Genomic DNA, 12881 nt, shown 5'->3' with positions numbered 1-12881 from the left:
AGAGATGAAATTTTAAGATTTCAGCAACTTACTTTCAAATTGCTCAGTCAACAAAAAGTACATAAATATATCAAAAGAAAAAAAGGTAAATGTGGCAAACTATTAATAATTAGTAAATCTAGGTGAAGAGTATATGAGTATTTCATGGTACTATTCTTTCAGTTTTCCATAGGTTAAACCTTTTTCAAAATAAAAAGTTGGGGAAAAAAAGAGAAAAGGAAGGGACTGAAATGACTAGTTTAATTTCCTAATTGTATTCCTCTTAGGCTATTATTAAATAAATTAATGGGTAGCAGTGAAAACAAAACTTATTTGTGTATGGCTTTACATTAAGGAATGAAACCAGTTAATGGAGAACCATGTGCTCTGAAGTAAAAAGCTATTCAATTGGTAATGCGATTCTCTTGCTCATTAGAACTTCTCATACTTTATCGTTTAAACTTTTAAAGGAAATAAACTCTGGAGCAAATAGGCTAGATATGTATTCAGGAATGAAGTTTTCACTGAGTAAATTTGGCCCTATTTAACAAATCCTAACTTTCCATTATTACAAGACTTTTAAAACTATCTGCTCTTCCAAGCATCCATTACAGTGAATTATATTGACTTGCCCATTTCTCTATAGGTTAAAAAAAAAAAAAAACTGCATCTTTGCTAGGTTGTGACTAAAATGGATCTGACTGATAGAGGCAGAGATATTGGTGTTAAAGGACAAATAAGAGATAAGACTGTATTTATTGCCCATTTATGAAATTACATGTGTCACTAAGGACAAAGTCCTTAAAACAAAGACGAAAGGCAGAGTAGAAACAGTTCCTTACATTAAGATAGATGGATTTGCTACCACTTCCCTCTTCTTGAATGTTTTTTTTTGAATGGTTATATATCCTTTCGGTTTTATAGTCACATTTCGAGAATTTAACCATCTTTCTGGACACAACTGGAAGACTGAAGATATGCTTCACGCCAATGAAAAGAAAATGAAGTTTTTTAAAGAGCATTCATAGGCTTCATGTCGCGAGGACAACACTTCCTTCCTGAGGTCTGATAACCCTCGTTCAAGAGGAAGTATTGCTAGGACCACAGCACCATGGATGTGGTAGGTGAAAACGAGGCCCTGCAGCAGTTCTTTGAAGGTAAGAGGCCAGTTTCCAACATGAAGTTACTGCTTCTGAGAAATGGCACTGCTCCTTATCACTGTTCACCTTTTCAGAATTCACTTAAGCTTCATCTTGGAAGAAATGCTATCATGCTGTCATGCTGAGATAATCTACTGAAATTGGAAGTAGATAGTTTATTTGTTGCATTTGTAGCAAAAATCATAAACATAGTGATAAAAAAGACAAGATTTCCATCTAACTGACTGTGAAAAGAATCAAGGGGTTAACATATCTGTTACCGTGACTTGTTCCTGTTCTGTGCTAGATTTTACTCCTCTACACCCCTGATTTTTAAAAAATTTACAGATTTTGATGTCTTATCTCTAAAATTATTGAATGTAACACAAGACAATTTTATTTAAAGCATTTTTCTCAGTATATTTAAATATAAAACAGCTCCCAACAATATAGAACCCATTTTCATCTTTATTTTTCACAAGACTTTGTAAGTATGAACTGGATAATGATTTTTTTTCTTAAAAATAATTTTCCTAAAGGGAGGAGCATACTATGAAACAGAGTTACACAGGTTTTTCTTCCGTCTAAACCTAAAATGGCAGTACCGCTTCTCATATTTAATTGGGTTTGCTGGAAATGTTAGCAAGGACGTGTCCTCTTGTGGTCCCTTTTAGGTGTGTGTTGGAAGATGGCACAACTGTGAGGCGCCAGGTTCTTACAGTTAGCCATGCTTAGACTTTCATGTGAAGGGAAATGTGGTCATGGAGTTTACATATTTTTAAGGTATTTCCCATGATGGAAGACCTTCTATTTACAGAATCCATAAGGCAGTCAGCAGCACAGCACGACACTGCTTTGGGCATCTCTTGTGCTTAGTTAAGTGCCTGATAAATAGTAGATGTTTAAAGATTCAATGGAATTGGCCAAAAACACTAAACAGTGCCAGACCCTAAACAGCAACAAGTTACACCAAAGAAATAGTGAGATTCTAGGTTTAAATCAGAAGGAATCAAGACAGTGCAGTAGTTTCCAGGGCTTTGTTCTTGCCAGAAGTGGCAAGAAGGAACATAAGACCTAGAGAGTAGTTATTTCAGCCCTGGGATCAATCCCATCCAGTGCTGTATCTCTGGCAGTGTCCAAGTTGCTGTTGTTTACATTTGGCACCAGTGTTGCTTGATTGTCGTGGCCTCATTTTACTTCATATGCAACCCTTATTCTAGCATTGTGTAGCAAGCTCCAAGCTACACTTTAATCTGCTTTGTTTTAGAGAAACTACAATTCATCTTCTAAAAGGGAAAAACTCTGCTTGATTTCCCTCCAGAGCTGGAGGAGACCTGAAGAATTAATCTACTCTGCCTTCCTTTTTTTGGATAGTGTTATTATACCTATAGGATCCCTATACCATCCTTGGTTGTACTACTTTCAGCAGTCTCTGGGGATATAGTTTCCTCAAGTCCCCTCTTTAATAATGGCCATATCTCATTATTATTATTATAGTGTCCTAACCAAACTCTCTTGCTCCATTTGAAACCTTTTTTGATGGAAGAAGAGACAGTTGTCCATGGAAAGACAGTCAAATAGTGTTTCTCTTATATCATCTTTGGTAAACTTTAAAAATAAAAAAATAGAGGCACTAACTTAAGTGATCACTGCCCCCCAACCTCCGCCTCGAAATCACACAACTAGTTGTATTTTATTACTTCCTTTATTCTTCAAACATTGAGCACCTACTCAATGCCAAGCCCCAAATCACCTCCTTCAAATGGTAACTTGTAGGGCTTTGAGGCCTTTCATTAGATTTTAATGATTTCTTTTTTCTGGACCTTTTTCAAATCTTCCTTAGGACAATGAGAGCAAAATTAGATATGTTATTCTAATAAGGAGGGCCAGTTATTGCATGTCATTCTCCAGTTGATATGTTACTGTTCCTAATTGTATACAATCTTGTATTTAAAAAATCAAAATCTGAGCATCAAGAAAAGTTTTAGCAATTTGTTACCAACAGTAAAGTGATTTTTCTTTTCCCCTGGACTCTTCGTTCTAAGAAATTAAACACTGAATAATGTATTTTCCCAATAAATAGTTTTATAATAAAAAGTATCCGGATTGACAACATCATCTTGAATTAAATGGCCTTGCCCATCAAAGCTCAGTTTTTATTTTAAACTTTCAAATATGCCTGAAGTGTTAGGGTATGTCGGAGGAGAATGACAAGAACAAAGAGTGGTTCCAGGCAATTTTAACGCTACTTCTAATTGCCTGTTTGCACTAATGTGATAGGTATACCCACTAGTTAAAGCAAAGGAATTGTACTGGGGAGTCTGGGAATCCCAACATCCTTTGGAAACTTAGACACCAAGCAAAGTGTTTGACTTTTTCAGCAAAGTTGATACTACTGCAAGAGAAAGGTTATCAGAAAGGGGCACACTATTTTATTTACAATAACTAGGAATTGCTTACAACCTAAATTTCTAACTGTGTGGGTTAATTACATAAATTATGGTTATTCCATATAGTGGAATATTTAGCAGCTATTGAAAATGATGATGACAAGGAAAAAATGCTTGTGAATAATTGGTATAAATTACAATAGGATATATTTAGTTTTTTAGAACAAAGTTTATTAAAACTGATTTGAAAAGAGTTTAGATAGATATACAAACATACAAATACATTAAAAACTGGAAGATTATACTTTAAGTATTGACAATATAGACTTCCCTATCTTTATTACACTATCATCAGGAAAAAGATTATTTATACAAAGGAGAATGGGTTTAATTCAGCAAATGTCTTCTGTTGAAGATCCATATGCCAAGAAAAATTGTAAGGCCTTTCTCACTGAAGAAAAAGATTATTGGGTGTCTTCAGTGAAAAACTATGCCTAGATCACGCCATTCTAGGCTATCTGATTCTATGGGGTTTATATCTTTCATTGACTTTGAGCCATTTTAAAATTCTGTATATTGTAGATAATTTATGTAAAGGCAAATGATTCTAATCTATAGATATACAAATGATCAGTTTGTCCCAGGAAAAGCCAGTTTTGCATCTATTTTTAAATTCATTTGATGGCCTATATATAGGTCTGCTCTTTGAATTCTCCTTTGAACTGGTTTCAACAGTTTACTGGGTCCTTTACTAACTAAGTTGTTAAATAAAATCTTTGACACATGTTAATTTTATATCTGTATGGGAGTCATGATTTTAACTTTCTTTTTAAAAAAAATTATGTCCATTAACACTTGCAAAGTTTTAAGTTGGTCAACTTAGAATACTTTGTAAATTTTACTTTAAGTCTGAACCAGATTAATAATAACATTTATTGAGCATTTACCATGTGCCAAGCACTGTGCTATTCATTTTGCATTCATTATTTTATTTAATTCTTATAACAATCCTCTGGATAAAAAGGAATAAGAAAATAAGGTACAATAAATCCCATTCCTCCATTTATAGCTTATCTTTGGCAGCTGTGACCTCAAAGTTTTAATCTATTTTCCATATGGATATTTCTTTTGGACTATCTTGATATCAGAGGACTCACCCGTTTTAGAACAAAGTTTATTAAAACTGATTTGAAAAGAGTATTATTACTGGTCATTATATTTAATCTCTAAGGAGGACATTTTTGAACTGGAGAGAAGCTATTTAGCTCCTCCTCTGTAACGTCCTGGTGTAGGTTCTCTGGCTTCGAAAGTTCATCTAAATGTTCCTAGCTGCTTTTGAACATTTTCCCTTTACCATTGTGTATCACATAGTGAAGGCTCATGGCCACAAAGGAATCCCAGTACCCCCTGTGCCAGTTTGAATTTCTTATGTCCCCCCAATCACCATGATCTTTGATGTAATCTTGTGTGGGCGGATGTTATCAGTGTTGATTAGATTGTAATTCTTTGAGTGTTTCTGTGGAGATGTGCCCCACCCAGCTGTGGGTGATGACTCTGATTGGATAATTTTCATGGAGGTGTTGCTCCGCCCATTCAGGGTGGGTCTAAGTTGAGTCACTGGAGCCATATAAATGAGCTGATGGACAGAGGGAACTCAGTGCAGCTGTGAGTGATATTTTGAAGAGGAGCTACAGCCAAGAGGGACACTTGGAAGAAAGTACAGACGCTGCAGATGAGAGACAGTTTGAAGACGGCTGTTGAAAGCAGACTTTTGCTCTGGAGAAGCTAAGAGAGGACAAATACCCCAAGTGCAACTAAGAGTGACATTTTTGAGGAGCTGAAGCCTAGAGAGGAACATCCTGGGAGAAAGCCATTTTGAAACCAGAACTTGGAGCAGACGCCGGCCACGTGCCTTCCCAGCTAACAGAGGTTTTCCGGACACCATTGGCCATCCTCCAGTGAAGGTACCCGATTGCTAATGTGTTACCTTGGACACTTTATGGCCTTAAGACTGTAACTGTGTAACCAAATAAACCCCCTTTTATAAAAGCCAATCCATCTCTGATGTTTTGCATTCCAGCAGCATTAGCAAACTAGAACACCCCCATATGATTTTAAGACTCAAGCCAGAGGTTGCCCTGCATTGGTGGCTGTATTAACTGTCTGCTGTGAAGTAATAAATTGCCCTCGAACTTGGTGGCTTAAATCAGCAAACCTTCATCAATCATCTCATAATGTCCATGGTCGGGAATGCAGCTGCAGCCTAGCTGGTTCAGAGTTTCTCATGAGGCTACAGTCAAACTGCTGCACTGGGCTGATACCTCATCTGAAGGCTCAACTAGGGGAGGGTCCACTTCCAAGTCCACTCAAGTGGTTGTTCATAGGATTCAGTTTCTTGCAGGTTTTTGGGCTGAGATTTTCAGTTCCTTACCGAGTACTGGCCAGGGACCTCCCTTAGCCATGTGGGCCTCCTTCTAAGGCAGCTCTCAACGTGGCAGCTGGCTCCCCTCAGAGCAAGCAACTGAAAGTCTTCTTATAACTTTTTATAACCTAATACTGGAAGTGGCATCTCCTTAACTTGTGCCAAACTTTTAGTCATTAGAAGCAGGTCAATAAGTCCAGTCCACATCAAGGGGAGAGGGTTCACAAGGGCATGAATGCCAGGAGGCGAGGATCACTGGGGGTGACCTCAGAGGTTTCCTACCGCAGTGATCATCAGATAATCAGTTTGGAGGAGCTTGCCAGAGGTCATTACTCAATTATCTTGAAGATTTCCATAGGAAAAAATAGCCTTAAATAAAACTTGTATTAGTTTACGAACATGACTATCATGCTGCAAAAGAGTTAAGGACATTTATCCATCGTAACACTGAAGGAGCCTTGCCTTTGCCCAAGCAGGATGCTTGCAAACAGAAGTATAGGTGTTCTCAAACTCTGGCATGCATGAAAATCAACTGATGGCTCCACACCCAGTTTCTGATTCAGTAGGGCTGGAGTGAGGCTCAAGAATTTTTGTCTTAAAATTCACTCTACTAGAAACTCAAACACTTGTTGGCTTATCATGGCAGCAAAAGAGAATATTCTTGCCATGATTTAGCAGAATAGGAAAAACTAAGTACTAAGTGTTGACCACAAGTAAAAGCACAAGTGGGAAACTGGCAGACTGAAACTCTGGCTCATTTACTGAAGTCTGTGGAAGCATCTCATGGAACCAAAAGCCTTGGAAGGGCAGGAGCCACCAGGCATCTTCTGAGATCCAGGAGGAGGAGTAGTCATCCAGGAAGCTGCTGTCAAGATAAACAAGCTTCAACCATTTGCTGCTCCTGACTCTCTAATATTAAATTCTCTAGAAAGAGCCTGGATTAACATGGGTCACAGGCTTTCACCCCAACCCACTTTCCCACTGACCTTGCTAGTCAGGCAAGTGGACTCAGGGCTTGGAGTAACCACTCCATCAAGACTGCCTGCTGTGGGAAGTGGTGGTGTCCCAAAGAAAATAAGTTAGATGTTATCAAAAGATAGGAGTTACAGGGGTGTAAATCTCCCTGGCAATGTGAAACATGACTCCCAGGGGTGAACCTGGACCTGGCATCGAGGGATTGAGAAAGACTTCTTGACCAAAAGTGGGAAGAGAAATGAAACAAAATAAACTTTCAGGGACTGAGAGATTTCAAATAGAGTCAAGAGGTCATTCTGGAGGTTAATCTTATGCATTTATATAGATACCCCTTCTTAGTTTTTAGTGTATTGGAATAGCTAGAAGGAAATACCTGAAACTGTTGAACTGCAAGACAGTAGCCTTGATTCTTGAAGATGATTGATTGAATAACTATATAGCTTACACTGTGTGACTATGTGATTGTGAAAATCTTGTGGCTCACACTCCCTTTATCCAGTGTATGGACAGATGAGTGGAAAAATGGAGACAAAAAGTAAATGAATGATAGGGAGGGATGGGGGGCATGGGATGTTTGGGATGTTTTGGATCTTCTTTTTTAGTTTAATTTTCATTCTTATTCCTTTTTTTTTTGTGGTAATGAAAATGTTCAAACATTAATTGTGATGAATGCACAACTATATAATGGTGCTGTGAACAACTGAATGTACACTTTGGATGACTGTGTGGTATGTGAATATATCTCAATAAAATTGAATTAAAAAATAGTACGCACACACAAAAGATGGCAGTTAAACATGCAGGGAAATCAAATACATCTGCTACCCACCAGCTGTACAGGAATACCATACAGGCACCAAGTGTTCAGGAAAATGGAGAAAATACTAAAGGCTCTGGAGCAGAAAATCAGTGACTGAAGAGCCTAACCCAGACGGGATTAATCTAAAAAGGATTCAAGGCAGTTTAAGCAGAATGGCTGAGTTTGAGTAGAAGAGAGATATAGCTTGGGAAAAAAGCCGCTGCGGTGTCAGCATCTAATAAGCAATGAATAAATATTTACAGAATAAATGAGTGAAAGAATAATACAAAAGACTATTCCATTCAACAAACACTTACTGAGCCGTAACTAGGTTTGAGGCATTCCGCAAATTTAAATTTAGGAAGAAGGAAAACTTGCCCAGGGCCAGTGACTAGAACAGAGGCAGTGAGGCAAAGAGTTGCCAGTTGATGGAAAGCTTCAGATTCCATTATTGCAAGCAGTAAAACGGTAGATGTCGTAAGTAGTCCCCATATGTTATTTCTCCAAAAAATAAGAAACCACCTCTGAAAGGTTCATGTTTCTGAATTCCTGTGAGAAGATTTAGAAACTCCTAACAGCTGAATTCCATGTTGAAGACTGGAGCTGGGCAAGACTATGATGTGAATAAAGGCTCTCTCAATTTTCTTTACTTCACTTTAGGATAACTGCTTCCTCACCCTCTCAGATAGTCAGAGTCTTTACTCTCTGTCCTAGTGAAACCTGAGCTTGCACAGAAAGTATGAATGGCAAGTGATCTGATACCACCTTTCACCTTTATAGAGCCTCAGAACACAAAGCGTTTTGATCAAATGAATCAAAAGGGTCACCTCCTCCAAGGGTCAATTTGGCTAATGCCTAATGGTGGGATTTTAGGCATTGGGCTGCTTCCTAGCATCCCTGAAATTATACCACAGAAGCAGGGGCATACCCTTGTCTATCTGAGGCAGTCTCTGCTTCTGTCTGGAGACACCTTGGACTTTTCAGGAGACAGGTCGCAAGAACATGCAAAGGACAAGAAGAACCAGCCAGTTCATGCAAGCGATTTATGATTATCTGAACATTTCTATCTGATGTTGGTAGGTGGTTGGAAACTAGGCTGCTTTGGCACAAAGCACCCAGAACAGAGACTATTGGCTTGGTGCCACGAGAAGAAGTCTCTCTTCTTCTTTCATGTTAGTAGCTCCTAGGTAAAGACAACTTAGTTGGAATTTTAAAAACAGGTAGGTAATGGTGCAGAGAGAGACTAATGAAGGAAAAGAGTCTAGCTATTTGAACTAAGGCAATCAGGAAAGATATCTGAGGAGGTGACATTGAAGTTGAGAACTGAATATGCCTGGGAGCATGTCATGGGTTGGTTTAGGAGAAGAGCATTGCGGACAAAGGGAATACCAGTGCCATGGCCCTGAGCTTGGGGTAGCTGAGGGGAGTCAGCAAGGCTAAGGTGGTTGGAGTGTAGTGAGTGAGGGGAAGAGTGGTTGGAGATGGTGTCAGAGTTTGGATTTTTATTCTCAGTGGTATGGGGAACCAGTAAGGGTTTTCAGCAGGAGAACAGGCAGGACTTGCAGATGGATGGAATGTGGAGGTGAGGCAAAGAGAGGAATTAAGCATGATGTCTATGTTTCAGCATCAATAATTGGTGGATGGTAGTACAATGTACTCAGATGGAGAAGACTGAGAAGTGCATAATTGTGTGTGTGTGTGTGTGTGTGTGTGTGTGTACATCAAGAATTCACTTGGAACATTTTAAGTTGGAGATGGCCTTTTACATAACCAAGTGGAAATGATGAGAAGACAGTTGGATATTTGAGTCTGGAATCAAAGAAGTGTTGGGGTATATACGTCAATTTGGAAGCCAGCATATGGATGGTGTTTAAAGTCCTGAGATCAGATGAGAGCACCAAGTAGGGTATATAGATAGAGAAGAAGGCCCCAGGACAACACTTAGGGATTCAAGTGAGAACATCTAGCAAAGGAATGTTAAGCAAGGTAGGATGAAAACCGGGAGAATGTTAAGTGAGAAAAGAAAAGAAAACGTTTTTAATGTTTCTGAAATGCCAGATAATCGACCACAGAATTTAGGGGAAAGAATGCTGTGGATGACCTTTACAAGTGGTTTCAGTACAGAAGGGAAGAAAGCCCAGTCATTGGGGTTGAAGAGAGAATGGAAGATGAGGGACAAGTATTGATAACTGTTCTGAGGGGTTTGGCTGTGCCAGGAGTGGAGAAAAGGGGCAATAGTTGAGGGGTACGGAGGCAAGAGAAAATTTTTGTTTAATAATTTGTTTTGTTTTTTATTTTAAGGTGGGAGATATTAAAGCATGGTTTGCTGATGAGAATGATTCAGTAGTGAGGGATAAAAGCATAATGCAGAAGAGGGATAGCTTTGGGGGATAATTGCGGGAGGAAAACCTTGATAAGCTGGTGAAGATGGGATGCCAAGCATCTGGAGAGACCTTGCCTTAAAGTAGCAGGAATACTTACTCTGTTGTAATAAAGGGAGAGGTGGAGTATATGGAACAGAGGCAGATAGTTTGGTAGATTTCAGATAGGTTACTTCTGCTTTACCTACAAAGTTTGAGGTGAGATAAGAGGGAGCTGGTGATGGGAGTGATGATAAGAAGAAGTTATGAAATTATCTTCTTGGAAAGTGTAATCGTTTCCCAGGGCTGCTGTAACAAATTAACAGAAACCTGGTGACTGAAAAAAGCAAAAAATGAAAAACAAAACAGAAATTTATTCTCTCATAGTTGTGGAGGCCAGAAGTCTAAAATCAAGATGATAGCAGGGCCACATTAACTCCAAAGGCTCTAGGGGAGAATCCATTCCATGCCTCTCTCCTAGCTTTCGGTGGTTGCTGGCAATCTTGGCATTCTTGGGTTTGTAGACTCATCACTCTGATCTCTGCCTCTGTCTCCATATTGCCTTCTTCTCTGCCTCTTTCTCCCCTACTTTTCTCTAGTAAGGACACTTGTCATTGGATTTGGGGATGATCTCATCTACATCTGCTAAGAACCTTTTTCTAAATGAGGTCACATATTCACATACTTTTCAACCCAGTATAGAGAGTATAAAAGCAGATCTACTAGGGAAATACAGTACAATTGCCAGTCAGTACTGTGTCCATTTGACATTTGTGGTCATAAATTTTAAGTGAGATCAGTCATTACATTTGTGTGATTTTCTCAGCAACTTTCAGCTTAGAGGTGTAGGCTTGAAATGGGTAAAGACTCCATAGTTTTCATCAGATTATCAGTGGGTCCATGACTTGGAAGAGGTAATGAACCACTCCTGTAGTGCCAAGCTATTGGCTGCTCCTCTTGCCTGCCCTCCTGGAGGAGCCAGTCTGGAGCAGCCCACCTTGAGGGAGGTTGTGTTCTGAATCACGTAGGAGATTCTGGGCTGGGCAAAGTTTCAACTATCAAAGAGTCTAGAAACTTATAGGTCCTACTGAAAATGATGGTAAGGGATGGGAAAGGAAGACATACAGCTTGATTAATAGCAGTGATGAAAAATTACTGGTTCATGTTTACACTCTGAGTTGCAAGGAATATTATCAGTAAACATTATACCAAACAATACTTTAACTAAAAAGGGAGTGAATTTTTAAACATCTGCTTTCATTTTCCCTGGTAGGTGTAGGAAACCAGGTGGCTTCCCCCTGAACAGTTGACCTGATCAAGAAAAGGTGATGATTCCTTTGCTCTGTGCTTCCTTCTATCTCCTGGGGCTGTTGCTGAAAACCCATTGCTAAAGGCCCTTGTAGAGATGCTTCCGGGGGTCTAGATGGTGCCCAGTCTGATAGGAGGAACCCCTTTCCTGTGGATCAATATTTATTGGTCATTTAATGCCTAGCTTGCTTTCAAAAAGAGTTTGGAAATAGTTTATATTAAAGTCTGCCTTAAATATTGGTATAAAAAGTCAGTACAAGACAAAAGGGACAGTAATATCAAAATCAAGGTATCAGTAGGTTAGCCAGGAAATTCAGTATCTCTTCCCTACAAAGAACTGCTCAACTCTACTGCTCCTTCCAACTCTACTGCTCCTTCCAACTCTACTGCTCCTTCCAAACAATGACCTTTCTCTTCCCCACTATCAACAGACTGAAATATCTACTCTTTTCTTTCCTTGCTTCCCTTTTACTTTAAAACCCACTTCATCTGGCTTCTGTCCCAACTTTCCCTTCTGAAATTGCTCCTAATTGCTAGATCCCATTAAAAATCTCCAGCTCTTATCCTCCTGGAGTTCTGTCTAGGATTTGTCACCATCACCCATATTTTTGCTCCTGAGAACTCTCTCCTATTTACTTCCATGGAATTTTTCTCTTTTGGTTCTCATCCAGCCTCTCTGGTTTATCTATGTCTCTTTTAGTAGTTCACCCTTGTCCTTGTCTGCCCCAGAATCCTGTTTCTGAAACTCTTGTATTTGAACACCAGAAGCTTACCCTGAATGATTTCATTTATTCCCATGGGTCAGCAATCCCAAATCATACTGCCAAGTTCCAGACCTAAATTTACAACTACTTAATTTGCATCCTTATGTGCCTGGGTGTCCCTCAGCCTCTCCAAATTTAGTACACTCAAAATGAAATTCATTATCCTTCCCCTCCCTGATTCCAATCTTCACTACCTCCTGTATTTCCTTTACTCCCAACAAACCTCCCAAACTAGAAACAGGAGTGTCACTCTTGACAACTCCTCCTACACCCTCTATTTATTTACCAAATTTTGTTGCTTCAACCTCAGAAACATCTCTGGGCTGCAACCTAGACTCCTAATTTTTCTCTCTGTGTTGGCTATTTTCCACATTGCTATTAGCTCATTCAAATAACATTGCCTAAAAATTTCTGTTGAAACTCCATTGCCTGAGCTTGGCATAATGGTCCCAATGTAACATTCCAGCCAACCTTATCTCCAGCAGTTCTCCCATACTCACAATCTATGAATGGTAGTTTGGTGTAGTGGCCAAGAACATGCTCCAGGGTCAGAAATCTAATTTTGCCTCTGTCCCTTGCTAGTTGGTCAAGTTACTTCTCTGTGCCTTAGGTCTGTATCTATAAAATAGGGATAAGACAAATACCTACCTACTAGGGTCTTTGTGGTGTTAAATGATCCAATATGCATGAGCTTTACACCAGCACCTGGATTCCTATGTCTTTATTGTTATTGTTATTGTTGTTA

At 39.2% G+C, this 12881-nt stretch overlaps 1 protein-coding gene across 1 annotated transcript in view; it reads left to right on the top strand.

The window, feature by feature from the left end:
- Window positions 1-915: 915 nt before the first annotated feature.
- Window positions 916-12881, top strand: part of MYRFL (myelin regulatory factor like) — a 117534-nt gene continuing 105568 nt past the window's right edge. The window contains exon 1 of the mRNA XM_037848077.1: window positions 916-1136. Within this exon, the coding sequence (XP_037704005.1) occupies window positions 1091-1136 (46 nt within the window). The 5' untranslated portion in view covers window positions 916-1090. The remainder of the gene's footprint in view (window positions 1137-12881) is intronic.

This window comes from Choloepus didactylus, chromosome 8 (genome assembly GCF_015220235.1).
Source record: "Choloepus didactylus isolate mChoDid1 chromosome 8, mChoDid1.pri, whole genome shotgun sequence".
NCBI classification, from domain to species: domain Eukaryota; kingdom Metazoa; phylum Chordata; class Mammalia; order Pilosa; family Megalonychidae; genus Choloepus; species Choloepus didactylus.
Note: the sequence above shows the minus strand (reverse complement) of the source record. Positions and strands in the feature narration are given on the sequence as shown.